Source organism: Myzus persicae, unplaced genomic scaffold (genome assembly GCF_001856785.1).
Source record: "Myzus persicae strain clone G006 unplaced genomic scaffold, MPER_G0061.0, whole genome shotgun sequence".
Taxonomy (NCBI): domain Eukaryota; kingdom Metazoa; phylum Arthropoda; class Insecta; order Hemiptera; family Aphididae; genus Myzus; species Myzus persicae.
Window position 1 is genome coordinate 821,079 of NW_019102925.1, and position 22,656 is coordinate 843,734.

At 28.5% G+C, this 22,656-nt stretch overlaps 2 protein-coding genes across 4 annotated transcripts; both read right to left on the reverse strand.

The window, feature by feature from the left end:
* Positions 1-739: 739 nt before the first annotated feature.
* LOC111033428 (thiamine transporter 1-like) lies at positions 740-7,410 on the reverse strand. 3 transcript variants are annotated; one of them, XM_022314151.1, is made up of 10 exons: positions 7,210-7,410; positions 6,362-6,489; positions 5,863-6,033; positions 5,567-5,783; positions 4,934-5,077; positions 4,661-4,800; positions 3,005-3,107; positions 1,607-1,799; positions 1,007-1,148; positions 740-927 (listed from the first exon to the last, which is right to left on the reverse strand). In XM_022314151.1, exons 2-10 carry the CDS (start codon positions 6,485-6,487, stop codon positions 835-837), a joined length of 1,329 nt encoding a protein of 442 aa, XP_022169843.1. In that variant the 5' UTR covers positions 6,488-6,489; positions 7,210-7,410; the 3' UTR covers positions 740-834. The 3 variants fall into 3 exon arrangements, with proteins under 3 accessions (XP_022169843.1, XP_022169845.1, XP_022169846.1); XM_022314153.1 differs by lacking the exon at positions 7,210-7,410 and adding an exon at positions 6,926-7,183; XM_022314154.1 differs by lacking the exon at positions 7,210-7,410 and adding an exon at positions 6,651-6,850.
* Positions 7,411-10,638: 3,228 nt separating this feature from the next.
* LOC111033430 (nuclear pore complex protein Nup133) lies at positions 10,639-16,488 on the reverse strand. The gene is made up of 4 exons (XM_022314160.1): positions 16,374-16,488; positions 16,172-16,301; positions 14,394-14,469; positions 10,639-14,051 (listed from the first exon to the last, which is right to left on the reverse strand). Exon 4 carries the CDS (start codon positions 14,039-14,041, stop codon positions 10,733-10,735), a length of 3,309 nt encoding a protein of 1,102 aa, XP_022169852.1. The 5' UTR covers positions 14,042-14,051; positions 14,394-14,469; positions 16,172-16,301; positions 16,374-16,488; the 3' UTR covers positions 10,639-10,732.
* Positions 16,489-22,656: the final 6,168 nt, after the last annotated feature.

A 22,656-nucleotide genomic window follows, 5' to 3' on the forward strand; every position in this document is an offset into this window, starting at 1 on the left:
TTATAATAAATACTTTTTTATTATTATTATGCACAAAATTGCGAATTAAAATAATTATTAAAAACAAAAGAACACATTTTTTACCATGCCTGTTAATACGACAATTCTAACGCTATAAAAGCGAAATGAAAATGTGATTTTTGGGAAACTCCATACACATTTTTAAACCTAGGACTCAGTTAAACATAAAAAAGGTGTCTCAGATTCAATTATATAGCCACAAATTCTGGAGCCTCAAAAAGCAATAAGGTAAGTTAATTTAAATTTTAAGGAATAAAAAAATAAAAGGTAATTAGTAAATAATATTTTTACCTAATAATTAGTTATTGAAACTAAATTGTGCATCTACATATTATAAAGGTACCTAATACCTAAACTCTATTCCAAATAAGTCTGGAAAGAAGAAATACCAGCGGAAACGTGTTTAACAGTTTATGCAGTGCCGATGCTTCACAGCTTTTCCAAACTTATTTGGAATAGAGTATACACAATATATTTGTTCCAATGCTTCTTTTTTACATATTGTTAATTTCTTTGAAAAGAATGGTTTGTTGTTTGAAATCATTTATTAGTTTATACATAAAATCAAAATAATTTTTAATAAATAATTTAAAATTATGTATTAATTGTAAAAAAAAATAATTCATGACTCATTTAAAAAGGTTATACTGAAGACAGACAATACAATTAGAATAATTATTTAAGAGCCATAGGTGTGGCTTTTATTTTCATAATTGTGTGTATGAATTCATATCAACCAGTAATAACTATAAAAAATACTTGAGGCAATGATGTATATCGTATATCAACAAATAAATCATTTATCGATATCAGTCATTGTATACTTTTTTCTTTTTCAGCGTCAAAAAAGTGTATGAACAAAAACATAGTTCCAAGGACACTGTACAAACCACCAATGAACAAAAACTAAAACAAAATAATTATTAAATACAAAGGGACAACATTTAAAATTACATAAATTAATAATATTATATTTTTTACTTACTCGTCCAGGGACAGTAATTTCTAAGAAATTAAATTGAACAAAGAAAAATGTCATAATAGCAGACATAACTAAAGAACCTAATAAATTGAACCCTATTACAAGGGAATAACATTGACTTTTTAAATGATTTGCCAACTCACACCTAAATACAAAAAAAATACAGATTAAACAAAATTTAATATAAAGTTATAATATTTTTATTAGACAATTGTATCATTAGTATCATCACTATCAAGACTTGATCAAGACATTTATTTTTAATCAAAATTACCAAAGCCATGCTTTCAATTTTTCATTTGAATTTAAAACAGTAAAAAATGTATCAACAATAAAATAAACTTTGCTTGGATATTGGGTGTTAGGCCAGATTACTTGAGTATTAAAATTGTCAGGTAATAGCTAATTTCTATCAGGATAACTTTATTTATTTCAAAAAGTATAATATACAAAAGAAAAAAGTTATCAAGCCATAAACAATAAATGTTTAATTTCCTAATGTAATTTGTGTTGTTTATCATAAACTACAAGTGACATAATTGACTTTAACTGTTACTATGCTATTTATTTGATAATTTTAAAAGTTATTTAATGTATACTCACAAGGTTATTACTAATATTGCTTCACTAATTAGACCATATAATATATATGATAAATATATTAATTGTATATGCTCATAAAAGTAACAAGACATCATGAAAACACCCATCAAAATAGAGCAAAATGATGTAAATATATCACCATAATAATTCCAATCCAATTGCACTTTACCAATTAGATAAGCACCCAATGCACCTAAGACATAAATGTATTAATAAATAATAATAGTTAGTACAATATCCAATGTAACATGTTTGGTTTTTAATATTAAAATACGTATAATAGTTGTAATAGTTGAGTTAAATATTATTTTAATATATTGTATACAGAATGTCTCGTGAAGATATACCCAATAGCCTCAGAAGGGGATTCACATTTCACGATCAGGACAAAAACTGGGTTTTCGCCGTATGGCGTAAAAACTAAAAAAATTATTTAAAATCATGAAATTAATGAAAATAAAATGTTGAAAGATTAAAATTTTCAGAAAAAATAAACTACAAAATGGATACATTCAATTGTTTCAAAAATAAAAAAATTAATTTTTTTACTTTACCAAAACATTTAATTAAATAAAAAATATATATATGTAGTCCTTGTATCTGTGAGTCTAATAAAAAAAAAAAAAACAGATTTATGATATATTTATTATCTTAGGAGATATCGCAATGAGTAAGTTCTCGTTGGACACCCTATACTTCAATTTTGAAATATTTCGTACCTACTTAATTTTTTTTTTAATTTATCGATTTTAGTCATTTTTAGTTTGCACATTAATGGTATAAAAAATTTCATATACTTGCAGTATGTCAATTGGTATCACTGAATAAAATATATTTATAAAGTGACTTATCAAATTATTTTAAAGTGTAATCGAGCACAAGTTAACATTTTCAATTTTGTTATAAGGACATTAGTCATCAATTTATAAATGTTACAGTGGAAAAGGAGTTAATTTATTATTATTTTTATCATAACATATTTTGATAATCAAATTATTTAACTACTTATATTCTTTTCTATGACTATTTTATCTTTATTTTTTATTTTTTAATTACTGTGTGTATATTTCTCTTAACTGTAGAATAATTGTAGGAATGGACCGATAATATTGACAGGAAATATTATCTTTAGACTAAAAGAGTATTAGGCAATCTTAATTACAAAACTGGAGCTATAAAATAATATAACCTAAACTAGTGACAAAAAAAAACAACACACACACATAACACTGTGAAATCAATAAAATTAATGATAAATTATTAGTCAAAACTCAATAGGTATATTAATCAAATACACATTTTATAAAAATATAATCAGTCCAAGTATATAGGTAGTGCAAGTAAGATATTAATATATTATTACGTAGATATTTTATAATTAAATTCGAAAATACTAACCACACAATGTGACCATTGACTCAGCAAATCCATTAGACAAGATATCATTATGACCATGTTTGTTAGCAACATATGAGTACAGAACATTCATATTATTCAAAACCTAAATAAATTAAAATATTAAAATACCATTATATACTAAAATACAGTGTTTCTCAACATATCTCTGTTTCAGGATTTGTTTGTAAACTAATAACAGGGAAAATATTATCTTAATTAAAAAAAAATAAAAATTAGTAAATACATAAAAATTGTTATAGCTGTAAATTGGCTAAAAATTCTTAAATGATGCTTTATTTGATACCTTTACAAATAGTTATAATGTAAAATATAATATATATCTAGTGTAAGACATTGATATCCATTATATTTATAGTAACTTTTGTATTATTTTATTTTGGTAGTGGAAAATATGTTGTCTTATTGTTAAATACGCTTATGAGTTATGATTGTAAATGGTATCGTTGTATCTTGTATCATAGCCCATAGATGCTCATATATTTATTGTCCACACAGATGAGCAGTACATCAATATTATGGGAGCACAAACTGAATTATTATTTTTATTATTATGTATCAATAATCAAAAATAATCTTTGTATTTAGCATAATTAAGAATTCATTATTGTATTAAATTAAAATAAAATTATAACATTACAAATAATAAAAATGTTTATTTATGTTACTAGGTATATAATGTAATACTTGATTTTCATAATTGAAGGGAAGATTGGAGTCGTCTACTCCACAAAGATTAAATTTGTAAATCACTTTAACAGAAAGGTTGGGAAACACTACTAAAACATATACTAACATTATTTTACAATACATTAACCATATAAAATTAATATGCAGGGTGATTTTTTAAGCATGGTAACCTCCATTTTCGACTTGAATAATAAATGTATTTAAATTCTGATTTATGAAATTTTCAAGTTTAACTAAAGACCATATTTTCAAATTTCTGATATTTGTTGTACTACCTAAAAGTGTCATGTGTTCAAAAATCTAATGAGTATAAATAACTATATATAAAATTAGATATAATATTTATTATACTTGGATCATTTTTACAAATTATTTGTAAAGCTACATCAATAGTAATTTTTATTTAAAATTGTCTAAGCCCCATACCTACCTAATCCATTATCATACACATATTATCCTAACTACACAAAGTTATATAACTCAAAAACTACTCGCTTGAATTTTGATTTTGATACATGAAAATTCTAAAAAAAATATTTGCTTGATAATTAAAAATGAAAAAGAGGGGTTCCTATTTTAAATCTCAATAATTCAAAAATATGGTTTTCCAATGTATTTAAAAGTTCAAAAAACCAGAATTTATATATATTATGCATAAAAACAAGGTGAGCATACTTGAAAAATCAACTTATATAATGTGCTAGCATTAGCCAAATATTGGCTAAATATATTTTTTTGAATCAATATGAATAATTACAAATATAATTACAATATATTGTATATTATACCAGATATTTTGATAAATTACATAATTTGTAAATGTATTATGCTTGAAATAAATATAATTGTATGAAGTTATAAAATGTGCAATTAATACTGGATTAATCAAAGTAATTTCATACATAATCCAATTAAATATAAATTGTTTTAAAATATTTTAATAGGTACCTGAACATATGCTGCCATGCCAAATATATACCAAAGAGATTTTTTTAGTATAATTTTATTTGAGAGTGAAGTCTTAAAATCCAACCAGATTTGTTTCAAAACAAGTACTATCTTATATTCATTATCCACCCTGCTATTGCCTAGACATTAAAAAGTGTAAATATGCCAGCAATAGAATCCAAACAAGACATTAGTGTTTAGTTATTGCCTATTATTCATTACTGCCTTGAATCTAGAAATTGTGCCTTATTTCAATTGTCTATGATTACCTACAATGTTTTATTTCATGAGTATTGGATGTAATGTTTCCACTATTTCCGAGAAGCATGGTATTTTCATCTGGGCAATTCGTCTTCAAAGAATCCTTTGGTTTAATCGGAGGAAATAAAAAAGCCCAAATTGTAGCCAAGAACATAGCTGAAAAAAAATAAACAGATTTAGATAATTAATTGAAGTTACACCAACATAGACTAGTATAGTACATAAAATAACTGATAATTTATAATACAACACTGAGTTTATGAAACTTAATAAAAATGTTGTAATTTAATATTGTTAATTTTTATAACACAATTTTAATCAAAAAATTAAAGTTAAATGAATTGGATTTCAAACTTGGAGTTCAATATACATATTGGTTATAAATTATAAGTTAACTACAAAAAATTATATTTTTAATAGAAATATAATTTTAAGGTTTGTTCTACAAATTACATCAAAATTGAATGGTAATGAGGGAGTATTTCTACTTTTCTTAAGAAAATATTCATGTATATCCATTCTAACTATGTATTCAATATTGGGTATTTTTGAAGTAACTGTCATTTAAGAATAGGAAACTGAGTAGGATTTCGTACATGATGTAAAATAAATATTAAACATATTATTATATTGTAAAATACTAACCAAATGCATTACAGTATGGCAGTAATGAGTAGCTTCCTCCACTTGAGCTGACTATGATTTGACCAGAGACATCTCCAAAGAACTTTCCTAGCTCCAAGCCAACAGCCGCAAAGCTGGCAGACTTTTGAAAATGTTTTTTGTCTTTGATACGGGCAAATAAATAACATGATGCTACTGTTGTGGTACAGTATGCTGATCCATAAAAGAACATAGACACCTGAAATTAGTTTACAAATACTATAATAATATTATTGACCTTATTATAATATAAATATGTTTGAAATATTAGCACTAACTTTTAATTGTACTAAGCTTGGAAAACCCGCCATAAGAATATAAGTGATACATGAGCAAGATGTTAAGATTATAACCACCGTCTTGTATAGAAGGTAGTCTGAGATGATTAACATTATGAACGTTGCTATAAGAGCAGAGTATGATCTAATAGACTCCATCGAGTTAGCCACCTGTAACATACACAATTCAGATTAAACTCCCAGGTAACTCAATAATAAAATATAATTCATAGGGATATAAAAATGTATCTGTATTAAAATTACATTATAAAAATATTAAAAATTAAGTTTGAAAAATAATGTGAGAATGACAGGGTCTTTGATTATATACAATTTTAAATTTTACATTATAATTATTAAGTTCACACATAAATACTTAGTTATAACTACTTATCTAGTAATGTAAATGCAATAATTATTTAAACAATAAACTTATATATACTTTTGTATTGGAAGAAATATTTTAAAATCAAGATTAAAAATAATACTACTTATGTACCTCTGAAAGAGAAATCTTCCCATTTGGCCCAGTGAGATAAGCAGTTAAATATGGTTCTAGTGGACGTATTTGTATCAAGAACATAAAAATGGCCACCACATATGTAATTTTTCTCCAACTTTCCATCGCTGTAAAACATACAACATTATTTTAAGCTAATAATTTATAAGTTTCATTGCATGGAAATTACCTATACAAATATGATGCAAAGATACCTATGTAAATCTATGCCCAGGCCCAAAGAGTAGTAGTGAGTACTATTAGGTATATTTTTATAATTAATACCTACCTATTAAATTATAATGAAATTGTATACTATTTATACTATTGTACTGAGTTGTACTGAGTCTTTTAGTTTAGTAACCTTCCTGAAGTCTTATCTTCATTTTGAGTACCCATACAATTTGAAATGACGAACAGTATAAACTATAAGTACTATTAGGTATTTAAATACGATTTTTACAAAAAAATACAATATGAGCGAGCCAAATCACTTTCACTGATACAAAATTAATTTATTCATATTAAACAAACGTTTAATCAATAAGAAAACAAAATACATACCTGCTACTGAAAAATTAAAATTGCACGCATCTATGACCTATGTATTGTTTAATTTAATTACCTACTAATTAGTATCCAATTAGCATTATGTTATATTCATTAGGTAATAGTTATCAAATACTACTAGGTACCTAATTATAATACACCTCAGATTACCTCTAGATAGGTAGTAGGTATAAAAATAGTAGCCAGTAGAGCTAGTAGTAAAAGCAAAAGGACGTAAAGCAGTAAGGGAAATACAATATTATTATTATATAATAACATCAACATTACATAAGACTTACCAGTATTTAAGTTCCTGTAATCATGTTACACACTTACATAATACCATAATATTTGTTTTTTAAATTTTACACAAATCATAATAAAATTATCAAAACAAAACTTGCGGTAATCTTATCTGTTTGTGATATCCCAAGCAACTACAGCTCACAAATATAAACATATTACCACAGAACAAACAGAACGGAATCTTATTTCATTTAACATGGGCTCTTATGGGAGATGATAAAACTACGTCCGACATTTCTAGATTTTAAACATGCTGACACGTACCGGGAATTTCACTATTTTTCTTTATATCGTGCAACACTGTTCGTTCAAATTTTTAATATATTATTCACAGATATTATATAGAATAAATATATTATTCTATATATCTGTGATATTATTATATTCAAATAATCAAACCACGATTATAGATAGTACTATCTATAATCGTGAATCAAATCGATTTATAATCTATGTTATCTATGGTTGGACATGTGTTGTTGTTGTTATGAGTGGAATTGCCGACTAACAGCGTAGCCACAAACCACAGAAAACTTAAAAAAAAGGGAATTTCTCGGTATGTGGCAGCACGTTTAAAATTCAGAAATGTCGGACAGTTTTTCGATGAGCCTTAAGATTCCATTCTGTTTGTTCTGTGATATTACGTGTATTTGTCTTTGCCACGGACTGAGATTTATCTACACACACATATATATATATAAAATGTATGTCAGTAGTCTATGCTATGACCCATGAATCAAACTTCAAAGCTTCTTAAAACAAGGTCACATTAATATTTCATAGGGCATAGGCCTTATAGTATAAACTATAAGTAGTAATACGGTATGATCGTAGTATGAACTATTAAACTACGTATCAATCGTATCATTATTATTCATTGATGTCGGGAGTTAGGGACTCAGGACGTGAATATTATAATGTAATAATGTATACACGTCAATCTTAGATAAAATTATAATAATATTATATATTTAAATAGATACACTGAACTACCTACTGCTAAATCACGTCTGGTCGTCTGGACGTATGGCATCTAGCTCTGGGGCGCAGCAAAAATCTCTTACTACTGACACCAGCCGCATGCCCGCATCCAAATATTTCAGTCAATCCCTCCCCCCGAAAAATAAAAATTAATAAAAGTTGACCATAATATTACACATAATATGTGGAACTTGATTAAGCTAGGTAAAGAGATAGAACCCCCCCTCCCCAAAAAAAAATATCGGCTCACCACTGCAAAAGCCCCATTCTACATCTCCAATCAATCAATCCACGGTGATTAAAAAATATCCACTGTCACAGAATCTAGCAATGCTATATTACCACTTCTTCAATAACCGATTTAACCATCATCCTAGCTCATATGAATATAATATAATGCATAACCTTTCTATTGTGTACAAAAACAAATTTTGCAGTCAAGTAGGTACGTTAGCTATAACTTATAAGTTACCTATAGCCTATAACCATTTAATATATTTAATTGACAAAGTAGTAAGTACCTCCACTGGGAAGGCCTCTTCACTCTGTTTCCTGAGTATAGGTACTTCTATTATAACAATGAAGCTAATTCTTCTACTAGGTACTATAACACATGTGGCATAAGAAAAAAAAATAGGCGTACTTAGTGTAACATCATTTGGGATGATTCATTGATCATGAAAGTATGCTCGTCCGTGTACATAGTTTTTTTTTCAGCATAATAAAATAGTTTTTTTTTAATTTTGATAAAATAGAATATTTACAATCTGTAATATTTATATACAATACAATAACTAAATTTGATAATATAAGTGGAAAAATAACGTGAGGAAGGAGATCCACTAGTGTGGATATCCTCTAACTTGGGGTAGAGAGTTTTATTATTATTATTTTTTTAAATTAATGCAGGTCGAGATTTAGGAGATCTCGACACCAGTGTCTTTTTAATCGAAGTGGGGGGGGGGGTTATTTGACATGAATTCACTGGCTAAGTTAGAAATCAATGGATTTGTATGATTAACTGCTTTGGTGTGGACAGTTTAGTAGTAGTTTTTAGCTGTTGTAGAGACTGTTTCAATTTTAAGATTTTTGTGTAGTGAGAGATTTGAGACGTACAATGGCGCAGATGTTATTTGGCGAAGGGAGATAGACTGAAGGCTTGTATAGTCCGTATTTGGGAGGGCTTAGTACAATCCCATATTTGGATGCCATAGGCCCAGATAGGTCTTAGCATTGATTTGTATATTAATAACTTATTAAAGTTATTTGTTGTATCTATTTTGCAAAACAAATACACATTGTAATAGGTAGACAACATGAACTAAACTAATTGCTTGATAGTCATTGACACTATTAATTAAATAAGTGTAAAAGTTAATTCAATTTAGAATTTTAAGAGTACCTATTTTTTTATATGTCACAACATTAGATTAATAAAAATTTATAATATTAAAAATTCTTTTTTTTATGTTTTTAAAATAATTGTTTTTTTTTATTGTTATTCTTGATTTATTTTTAATTAAATAATTGTAAAACTATTCTAAATAGAAATTACAATTTACAAGATAAAATAATGTAATTATGTTACCTATATCAAATATATTTATTATTTTTATCTTTCATGACATAATGTGAAATACAGAAATATGTGGATACCAAACTTTTTTTTGTCATATAATACTACCATTTTACCTACAATATTTTAGCTATTTTGAAACTAGAATACTCAATACTGACATACGTAGGTACCCAGTAAATTATTCCCCATGTGCGTAGTTTTTTTGGATACTATATTTGTATGTATATCCAAATAAATATTATTGGGGGGATGAAGTGGCTGAGTTGATAACGCGCCGATTGCAATGCGCACCGTCGCCAGTTCAAACCTCGGTCACGGGCGGCACTTCTCTCCGGGCAGTCACGGTATCTAGAGAGAGTGGCCGCCATCTCCCACCCGGGCATGGCAGAAACCTATAGGTGCCCACTAGAAATTCTGCCAAAAACAAAACACACCTTGTTAAAAACCTACAGTACCAAACCCTACTACTACCAACCTCACTCCTACCACAGTTCATAACCACTACAACAGCTAATGACCTTAGTCGCCGGGCTTAGTTCAATAAAAAAAAAAATAAATATTACTGATAATCTCAAATCATTTAAAATGATCATAAACATAATTATGGAACCTACTTTGACCACTAATGTTAGAAGACATTATTTTTTAGGTAGCAACTAAATTGTAAAGTTTGCTATAACTATCATTTCATTAAAAAGCATAATATTTGTTATTAAATGTTAAACTGGAATAATAATGGATATTTAATAATATTATAACTGTTTTTAGGGATACACTTCAAATAATTTACCAGTAAGATAGTAACCAATCAGAATAATTAACTAAAATTATTTTATTAAGACTTAAACATTTTTAATTATTTATAAATTATTGTTACAAATATTATACGTAGCATTAAAACAAATACACAAAAGTATATAAAAAAATGAATAGGTTTTGAAATCATTATTTATAAATTACTGAACAAGTGAAGTTTCAAAATCCATACTATTACTATCAGGTCTTAAGCAATGTTCAAATCCCATTTTCATAACATACTGCCACATAGTGTTTGAATGAAAGTTTTCTAATTCATCAGCAAACAACAACCAGTCTAAGGATGGTAAGAGATCTAATAGGCCTTTGTCATACAAGAGTTTTAATGTCTTGAAGATTAAAAGTTTGTCTATAAGCTCTATAGGGTTACCAATCTCTTGGTCATGAAGTGGATATTTTAACGTCTCTCTTAATATTGTTTCACACCACAAATAGCGACTGAGTGCTTCACATTCTTCGTTATTTTCAATAAATTGTAACACAGACAAAGCACGTAAACATTGATTTTCATCTAAGGTTACGTTGTTTTTGTGTAAGTATAAATTGAAAATTTCTTCAGGGGATAACACACGCATACTTTTCAAATCTAAATTCAATAACTCCAAGACACACTCAGGAATATTTATCTGATGTTCAATAACTTCTAAATGTCTATCTATTTCATCCAACTCTGGGTTCTTAGCTAATGGACCATTTTTTGCCAATACCGCCATTCTGTATAAATTCAATTGGTATTGTTTTCTAAGGACATTTGTTTCCTCTTTAGACCAGCACTGTTTTAGGGATTCACATGTTAAGTTAGTATTTTCAGAAAGACTTCCAGCTATCCAACCATAATTTGGATATGATTCTAATGCTAATGATATATCATGTTCATACTTAGGTTTGCGACAAAAATTACGTAACAATTCTACAATTTTACCTTGTTCTAAGTACCAAGAAAAAACGGTTTGACGAAAATTTTGTTCAAAAAGTTTGTCCATAAAACTATATAATAAATCAATATTGTTTGTTTCAAAACAAACCTCTACTATAACTCTATGATCTGCATATTTCTCAGCCAATTCAATTACTTTGTGGTGTTCTTTATAGTCCATGAGTTTCTTAAGTAGCTTATACCTGAGTTGTGTGTAATTGCTGTCCATTTCAGAAAATACATCAATAGAGCTGGATAGTAGGGCATCTACTAAAAATGCAACTTGATCAGAAATTTCGGAACGAACTTCCTTAGTAATATTTGCCTTTTTAGCGAATTCAAGACTAATATTTATTTGTTTTATCAGCTCAGAACATATGCCTTCATTTTTTTCACACAGAATCCAAGATATTTTTGATTGTTTTTGTTTGTCAATTGGGAAAAATTCAACATTTTGTCTTCTGTATTCTAGTACAGCACCAAGTACTTTCACTAATATTTTATTGACATTGCATAAAATTAAACAAATATCTATAGCACTACGATTCGTAGAAGAAATTTCTTCACTGTATATACATAGTCTCTGGAAAAGAATGTGCGACATACTGACTTGTTTATAAAACTTATCAATATGTGTAAGGCCTGGAGGTGAAGAATAACTATCAGAATTGCTTTCGACTGCTTCTTTTATTAATGTATCTAATAATTCACTATGTTCAACTTCAATTTTTCGAAATGATAACGTAGCTTGTAATTTTTCACTTAAGTCTTTTAAAGCACATCCTGTATAGACTTGAGTACCATATTTATTTATTTGCCTCATACGATTCCATAATCCAAGCTCTTGTAAAAATTTAAGATACCAATGTATGGCTTGCTGTTTTTCTTCTAAATGACTTAATATTACCATTGATGATGATCTAATGGTAGGTTCACCATGAACACCCAACCAGCGTGGATCATTGATGGGTATATCATTAACAAGATCCTCTCCAACTTTAAATACAGTTTTATCTAGGTTAGATTCATCAGTTGAAGTCAATTCTTCTGGACATGCTTGTTTCACTAACGCTCTGCAATTGTCTATTTTACGGCTGACAAACTGTAGAAAAGCAGATTTCAATCTAGTTTCATTGCTACCACTTTCTACATCAGCAGTTATAGCAATGGACTGATTTATATCTGGAGATTGAAGAACACTTCTTGATTCATTAAAATCGTATTCCACGTTTGTTATTTTAGTGACTACAGTTAAACAATGAGATTGAGTGAAAAACATACCGTAATTGTTTACCACTGAACCTCCACCAAATTTTAAATCACAATCAAGACCAATGACATCGGTTTGGAATGGTTCAAAAGTAACAACAAGGATATAATGTTTAGATAAAATGAATGCTTGTTGTTCAGTAATTAGCAGCTGAGGTGTAGATTCATTCAAGTAAGAATTTTCAATATTATTAAGAACATGTAATGAGGTGATCGGACACTTGCTATCTTGAATTTGTATAGTAGCTAAAATATAATAATTGTAAGCTTGGTTTGGTTTGGTATGTATGAGAACAATAACCTCTTCACTACGATTATTAGTTGGTTTCATGTCAATTATTTCCATATCCATATCACCAGTACTGACACTATTAAACATCATAATTGAAAATTTTTCTTGTAAAGAATTTGCCAAGTTTACTTCAAATAATTGTTTCTCACTATTTGGTTTTGAAACATTCCACTTAGTTAAGGTTGTACCATTAGTTGTAACTACATATATGCGTTCAGTAAAGTCCGATGAACTTTTTAAAACACAGCCACATATGGTTTTAGGGTCAGTCTGTTGACCAGCTGAACCAAAAACAAGAGATGATAAGTTCATAGATATATTACCTAGCCAACCAGTAGATTCAGTCAATATTTTACTACTTATTTGAGGGCGAACAGTATCCATGTTGATTGTTACCATGACCAAATCAGCAGTAGTTGTCAACAAAATGTACCTTGATTTATCAACTTGATATAGTAACTCACATTCCTTTCCCATCAAATCAGTATTGTATTCAAAATATTCAACTTCGTCATAAACATCTCTCCAAAAACGTATTAATCCTTCAGGAGACACAGCTATACAACAAGCATGAGACGATGACTTTCCTATTTCAGGTTCAAAAACCCAAACTAGAGCAGCTTGATGAGCCACTTCACTTGCTGGTAGTCCAAGTTCAAAACAAGGATTTGTTTTATTTTCTTTATTATTTTCTGCATTCCATACGAGAAGTTTACGACCATAAACAAACCATGCCCATAAACTATCCGATAAACGAGCCGACCATATTAATTTATTTTTATGGGATATACTTAATCCTTCAAGTACAGGGTTGGGTGTATATAGACCATACGATTCTAACTGGTATCGGTCTGATTTGCTAACAAAACGGCCATCAAAGTGTAGTGTATGTTTCTTGGTAGACACACTTTTATTCAAATTCACTGGAGGTCCTCTAGAATGAAGTTCTCTTCTCAGATCGAAAGAAGCCATTTTAATCTGCCTAAATAAAAAATACAAGTATTAAATATGATTAGAAAATAACACAATTTAACTATAAAATATACATAGTACAAGTACAAAGTATGAAACATTTATTTACTTTGATAATATAAACCAATTCATACTATAAAACATTAAAATATATTGTTGTATAATAACTAATAAGCACAATGGTACATATTATTTAAATTTGAAACATACCTATTTAATTCATTTTTATATACATAAGTACAAACTTTTACAAAAAAAATGATATTATCACACATTTTATGAAGTATAAGTATTTATTTTTAAAATTAATGTCTAACAAAAGACCTAAAATGAATATGAAGACTAAACTTACTTTATTTAAAAATAGATTGAATTACAAAATTTTATTTGTAAATTGATAATTCAAGAAATAACTCATCCACAAAATTCTGAAACATATACAAATTACACATGAATAGAAAAATAAAGGAAGGCAATAGCTATGAAATTAACCACTTCTAAATACTACTAAAAATATTTATAAAAAAGAACAATAGTGTTTTATGTTTGTATCTACTTACGTCATTTTTATGATTGATTATAATTTTATTACAAATTGTCGTTTAAACTTCTATAAATATCAATATTTTAAATATTGAAATGCATGTATATTAAGCAATGATCCGTGTTGTCTCAATAATAATTAATAGCTCATTACATGCTAAGATCAGTCAAGTAAGATTTAGTGTATCTCAAAGATAAATTTTTGGTAAAAAATATTCAATGAGTTATAAGTTTCTTGCCCCAATGGCTTTCTAATTCTTTTTAAGGGAAGCAATAAGCACTAATAAGTAATTTTAAGTTTAAACATAACAATTAATATTATTAAGAAATTATGTTGTTTAATTATAACAATAGATTTAAAATAACACGTTAAACAGTTTAGTAACCCAAAAATGTCAAAGGAATTCAATTCACTTTAAACACCTAGTAATTAGTAAAGACTAACGAGGCCGTGGGCAATGTGATACTGGGTCACAGACATGAGTCAAGAGTCTAGGCCCGCAAGGGTTAGCAAATTTTAACTGGCATCAACATCATGATTTTTATATGATTTTATACATTTTTTCTATCATCTTATTAAGGTGTGTTTATATTGTATACCTGTAAATTGGGTAAGTGAGCCTCAAAGTTTTTTTACAATAATTGGTGGTCGGCACAACTAAAAAAGTTGGGAACCGCTGGTATAGACTATAGAAAATAATGCAGAGAAAATTACAAGACTCACAAAATAACCAAATCAAATTAAGTGAAAAAAACATTGATCAGAATTAAAATTTCAAAAAGGTCTTGATAGTTGTATTTAATAGACTGTTCTTGATCAGATAAACTAAGGAATTAATACAAATTATAAATCCAATTTGATTAGAAGATATAACTACCATTGACTATCATAATTCATAATCGATTACTTACGATAAAAGATATAACAATTGTAGTCTGTGTTAACAATAATTTATATTTATATAACTAATATGGTTTTAAATGAACAATAAACTACTAAGTAAAATAAATTTAAATATATGGGGATTTGACACCCTCATCGACCTCCGCCTACTCTAGACGTAGATCAAATACTTTTAAACTGAATTGAACAATTATAATAAAACATTGTTACTTTTTAAATTTTGTTTCCTCAAAAATACAATTGGTCTCAAAAGAGAATAATTAGTCGACTGGCCGATTATTTATCAATGCTAGGCATTTCCCACTACAATCCAGTGTTAATGTGATCAGGTGGTTCTCTAAGCACCAATCACATCTTACACAAAACGTTCTCTTTGGAGACTGAGTATAGATTGATAATATTAATTAATTTTCCTATATTAATCTAGGAAGAATGGATAAAAAGCAACCATACATTTTAAGCCATAAAGAACAGTTTTACAACTATGTACTTGAAAGTAAACCCTTAATTATATTATAAAATATTTTATATTATTAATCCGTAATTATATTCTGACTGCCCCTCATTTTAATAATTTCACTAAAAGAACCAAGTATTTTTAAAAAAAAAAACCACGACTATTAATATTAGAAATTTACTTGACTATTTTATTTTTAAAATTACTTAATTATTAACATAAGTACCTTCCAACAAATTGTATTATATTATGTGATACAAGAATGTAATGTTCAATAACAAAGTTCTCGTTCAATTTGCACAGCCACATAAAATGATCACAGGACCTCTTGAGTATAAAATAATAGTCTTAGCAACCTAAAAAATATTGAAGAAGAATAATATTTAAGTTACAAAAATACGAATTGATATTGTTAAAAGAATTATTACCGGTATATTGAATTGTTGAAAATGTTTGAATAAGTTACAAGTCAAGACAGTTACATAGATAGCTTTGTAAACATGATTTTTGCGGTTATGGCATTGAATATTGATAAGAAAAAAATGATAAGATAACGCGTACCTAGAATACACGATGTTGATAATACAGTGTTGTCACTTCCTATCTTTTATTGAGACATTTTTTAGTTGCAATTTAACGACATTTAGGGCGGGATTTGTCCGCCAGGAACGCTAAGAAGGCCAATTTTTCAAAAATCGCCGTGTAGTGATATACAGTATCCACAAATACAATACACATTTAAACTTTAGGTACGAATATCATTTTTTTTTAAATGTTAGTAATTTTGATTTAGGTACATCATCAAATAATTTTTAAATGATTATTAAATATAATATTAAATATTAGTCATATAATTATTAATACTTTATAGTTAAAAGTACAATCGTTAAAATATATTATTTAAATATATAAATAGTACCTAACTTTTTAACTTTTTAAACCATTTATTACTGATTGGCGGTTCCAAACGAATAGGTGAAGGAGATTACTAATTAACTATTATGTCTGGCTATAGAGTAATATTACCGACTGTCCGTCGGTATTTATGGAATTACAAAAGTAAAGATTTTGTTCCGATAGATGGCGCACAATATTTCAACAAGAACACGTCGCGTCGTAAATGTATAACTCATTATACTTCTATAGTTCTATATTATTTCTATATTATTATCGTTAGGTATAAATAGAATTTTTGGAAATTTCAAATGATTGACAATTTTAAGATGGTAGGTAGATACCTATTACCTACAATCAGGGGCGTAGGTATAGATTATTAAAGGGGGGGGGAGGGATTTGACTTTAAATATTAGTAATAGACTAACGTGAAAAGAAAACAAATACAAATATAGGTATATTAATAAAATAGTTTTAATATTATTTATAAAAATGTATTATTATACAAGTTTATTTGTAGCCTACGTTGTTCACAATGTGTATAGGATCAACAATTACATCTCCCTAAATATTAAGAAGAGCTAGTCCGGTAAGGCGTTCTTGACCAATGGTGTTTCGTAAATATGTTTTTAGACGTTTTAACGTAGAAAAGGAACGTTCCGCACTTGCAGTAGATACAGGGTGAGTGGCCAAAATTTTGAGAAGAGTTTAAATGAGAGGAAAAAACTGTTTATCACACTTTTCCAATGTTTTAATTGCATTTAACTCATTTGTTTTTGTTATTCCTTTCCAGATTATTTTTTTTTTACTTTTTTCTCCATTACATAGGTGCAAATTATAATACTATTAATTCGGCTATTAAGTTGTTAAAATATTAATGAATAAAAATTGAATTTGAAAATATTCCACTGTATAATATTAAGCATTTGAGTACATACACATAATTTACTATTATCTACTACCTGTATAGGTACATAAATTAAGTTCGTTTATAGAATATAGGTACCTATCTATATATTATTGTAATTTTTAGGTATTGTATTTTCTGTATCTTGTGTATCTTGTGTCTAGCTATGCCTATACCTGTTACTACTTACTTATGAATTATGGTATACTTAAATACTTTAAATAGGTACTTAGTATAATACATTTTAAACAATAAAGTCGAACACATTATATTCACGTATTATATTTCGCATGTCAATGATACATTTGACCTTATCGTTATGACGTGTGTTCATAAAAAAAAAGGTTTCGTACAAGATAAAAATAATAATATGTCCGCATACTCGTATACGACCATTATATTATTAGGTAGGATAATATGACATAAACCGATCGATGTTCTGTGTTTTTTTTAAATTAAAAACTATTAACTCTTTGACAAGTTCTCGAGCTGAAAACTTATTTATTGCGAGTATTAATTTGACTCCATAGACCATAGTAACTAAGTACCGACAGATAGATAACCCGGGGCGCGACGACCACTACTTTACCAATAATTATCATAAACGAGCCTATATACGTGTATAAGGATAATATATAGTACCCATGTCCCATACTATATAGTATATACTACACTACACTACACTATATACTATATAGTATATTCAGTATTCACAGTATGCGTATTATTATATATGATTATAAGTTCCTACACGTTGAATTGTAAATATTATAATATATTATGTACGGCGGAGGTACTTCTTACAGTTATCTATATCAATAAATAGTTTAAATATGGCCGAACATAGTATATAATAGGTAACAATAAAGTAAAAACAACTATCGACGTGCTCGCGTGTTAAACTCTTTTATCTGTATACAAAATATATTATTATAAACACACAAACGGAACCGAAAATTTAAATACAACTAATATACTTTCAAACAACCGCGAGTCGTCGTCATTCGGTAATTGACTTTTCTTGTTTGAATTATACTAACGGCACGCCGACTTCTGTGCCCGCGTGTCATAATCATAAATATTCCACTGTATCGTGGTTGTTGTCCCTCTGGCCGGCCTAGTTAGTATTAGTTGTTAGTGAATATAGCTACAATATTATAATGGTTTATTGGTTTGGGACCCGCATGAATGCAGAGAATACAAAACTCCGAATAAATTATTTCCTCAAACCAATCTTCTATACCTATTACACCTCTACCTTAAAGTATAATTAATAAATTATTCTAACGATGTGGTGTTTGTTTAGTGTGGCCGGCCGGTGACGGGGGAGGGAAAGGTTGGGATTGGAGAGAAAATAAAAAATACAAATACAAACAAGAATATCAACTTCTTTAACCGACCTCCGACACTGGACGTGTCTATTACAGTATTGAGTTATCGACTTGTCAGCTCCAGTCCATCCATTTAGGTAAGTCCATATGACTAATTTCTCGATTGAAAATATTTATTACAGCTGCGAGACCGACCGCTCTAGCAATGAACTTCTACGAAGTACGTACATAATATTGCAATAAGTAACTTAGTATTATAGTACCAATAACAAAATTAATTAGATAAGGGTATACAAATCGTAGAGGTACAAAAAATACTCAACGCAGGTCTGAAAATATGGAGGAAAATATCCACCGACAATTGCACTGTGTGTATATTCCCGAATATTATAATAATATTATATATATTTACAAACTACAATGTTCACAATGATACACCAATACTGTTCAATGTGTTTAATAATATAACACTTTATTATAGATTAAAGTAAAATAAAACCCTTTGTCAGCCCCCAGGGAGAACTTAAATTATACCATCAGTGAATAGTATAAAAACATTCTGATACGAAGCTATTTAAATGTTTTATTCTTAGGTTTACACATTAGTTCAATACTCTTACGGGTATAAACAAATAAGTATAGCATCTACGACAAAATATTGGAAAATAAGGGTGTATACATATATCAGATAACCATAGAAAAGTGATGGCCAATGGCTTTTAAAACTTCCTTTATTTTCTTCGTCGCAATAAAACTTAAAGATCGTTGACCTACATATAATATAAGCTTTGAGTACTTAAGTCATGAATCTATTGAACACATTTAGGCATTTAGCTACACACTACCTAGGGGAGTTTTAAATATTGATTTATGCGTTTTGGAACGTACCTAATATATATATCATACATATTTTATAGTTATAATAGTTACAAATTATTATAAGTCAAACTTTAAAATTGAATGGCCAAGATCAAAAAATGTAAATAATAAACATAACGTAAATTCTATGAATTTATCATAACAGTTAATATATGTAAAATACTTATTATTTGGAATTTGTTTTTTTCGTTTCAAAAAACTATAATAAATAATAATAGTCTTTATTACAGTTGGTCCATATAAGCAAGTATTGTTAGATATGAGAATTTAGATTTCTGTTGAATAATTTGAATGCATTTTAGTTAGTAATATCTTAAAGTACTACAATAGAAATATTACAATAGTGAGCATTAAAAATGTTTTCAATCCATTTAATCACTTCCCACACATTTTTGTGCAAAATATGTGTATAAAATACCATACAAAAAGCGTTTAATGATTTATTATATTATGTTTATTATACCTACATGTACGATGTACCTGTCTTCTTTTAATTTTTACCATATTATGTGTTAGGTACTATTATACATTTATGCTTCATTAATTTACAATACGTAAGAAGTCCTTCTTAAATTGAAGACGTGCCACAATTAAATATAACTTTAAAGGAAGTGGCAAAGAAATGATCAAACTTGTTTGGTCAGGGATTCATCGATGTTCATGCATACAAAATTTAAAATAAAAAAAAACAAATGCAAAGCTGCAGGACGCCTTTGTACATCAAAATACCATTAAGTAATCCATGTTGTAATAAATAATAATAAAATAATAAAATATAAAATTTTCTTTTTTAAAAATAGGTTTATTTAATAATTATATTTTTAATTAATACAATAATTTTCTTTTTATAGTTTCCATTTATCTTTACATAAAAGTATAAAACACAAGATACTGCATGTTTTATATTGTCTGTTAGATTAAGGTCATTGTATAAAATGCCCGTGTTAAATGTGGTAATTTCTACATTGACCTACTGCATTGGGCATTTTATACATTGCCCGTGCCATGTTTAGGTATAATGATTAAATATGAATTTGGAAATTTAGAAAATATTTTAACTAAACAAGCCCAATGAGTGGGTAATTAGATATATTTACTCAAATTTATAATAATATATAGGTACATACGAATAATAGCAGTATTGTTTTGATACACGTGCGTTGATAGACAAAGCTACAATAGCAGCTAACAAAATTATTTTATTAAAAAATAAAAATAAAAAATTATATATTTCGGAGATCTTGGAGCGATTTAATTTACTTGTATTTTCGAATTTAGAAACTCTATAGTCTATATTTAACAAAACCAAAACGTTCGATGTAACTATACGAATTAAGATGGTAATCTACTACGGTAATAATTGTTTAATCATAATTCATAGTTGTGAGTTTATAAGTATAACATACCTACAGACATAATATGTTATATATTTTTAGATGACCACTCACTAATAACAAAATATTCACTGAAATTAAATATGATTTTATTACTTTATGATTACATAAATGTAAATATATAAGTGCAACTAATAAGATGTTACGGAACAAACAACCGTGACACAGAAAAAGGTTTTTTTCAAGACCACCAAGTAAAGACGATTGGGAAAAAGACACGATATGACGAGTAAAAATCACACATAATAGAAAGGAATGTCAGTTCAAAGGTGTGATTTTCATTCGTCTAAAACATAGTACGCGGACCAATCAACGATGGACTAGATTGTCGAAAAGGGTATAAATACCGGACGCTCTCGACAATCTAGTGGTACAAACTCTAAAGAAATTTTCGAGCTTAATGACCTATTTTACATCAAAATCTCAGTCGAGACCTATAAGCAATCGGGTCCCTCACAGTGCTTCGCGTGCCAACGAACTGGCCATGGTTCCTCAAACTGTACTCATCCCCCCAGGTGTGTAAAATGCTCAGGCGAACACCAAGCCAATAAATGTCCGAAAACCTTAGACCAAGATCCTACTTGCTGTAACTGCGGTGGGCGTCACACCGCAAACTACCGCGGCTGCCCATACCTTACCCAAGCCACAATCGCAAAGTCTGACCAATTATCCACCAATCGTGCAATGCCAACCCTCCCAGCACCAGTCACACAACCAAACTATACAGATCTCAAAAAATGGACTACGCTACAGCAACCAAATCCAAGGAAATTTTCAACAACGAACAAATCTTAGGCCTGCTAACTGATCTCATCACGGTCATATCTACAACAAATGACCCCAAAGAAATGCTGTTGTCCACAATAAAATCCTTCTTGACCCTCTTCGGTAAACAAAAATGAACACAAATCTAAAAATTTTACATTGGAACGCCAATGGCATTTCAAAACGAATAAACGAACTCAATGCTCTAGCCTCTTCAATCAAACTTGATATTATTTTAATCGGTGAAACACATCTAAAACCAAACTTGACCCTCAAAATCCCAAACTATTGTACTTACAGAAACGACCTGCCGTCTAGGCCGGGCTCTAAAGCCCATGGCGGCACAGCAATTTTGATTCATCGTAATATCATTCATCAATCAATTCAAATAAATACCAAACTCCAATCTACTTCCATTCTAATTAAAATAAACAACGAAAGCTTGCTTGTTTCCTCGGTCTACAAATCTCCCTCGGCTACCTTGGACCCTTCAGACTTGGATCTTCTCATAAACAGTGCAGACAACTTCATAATTGCTGGT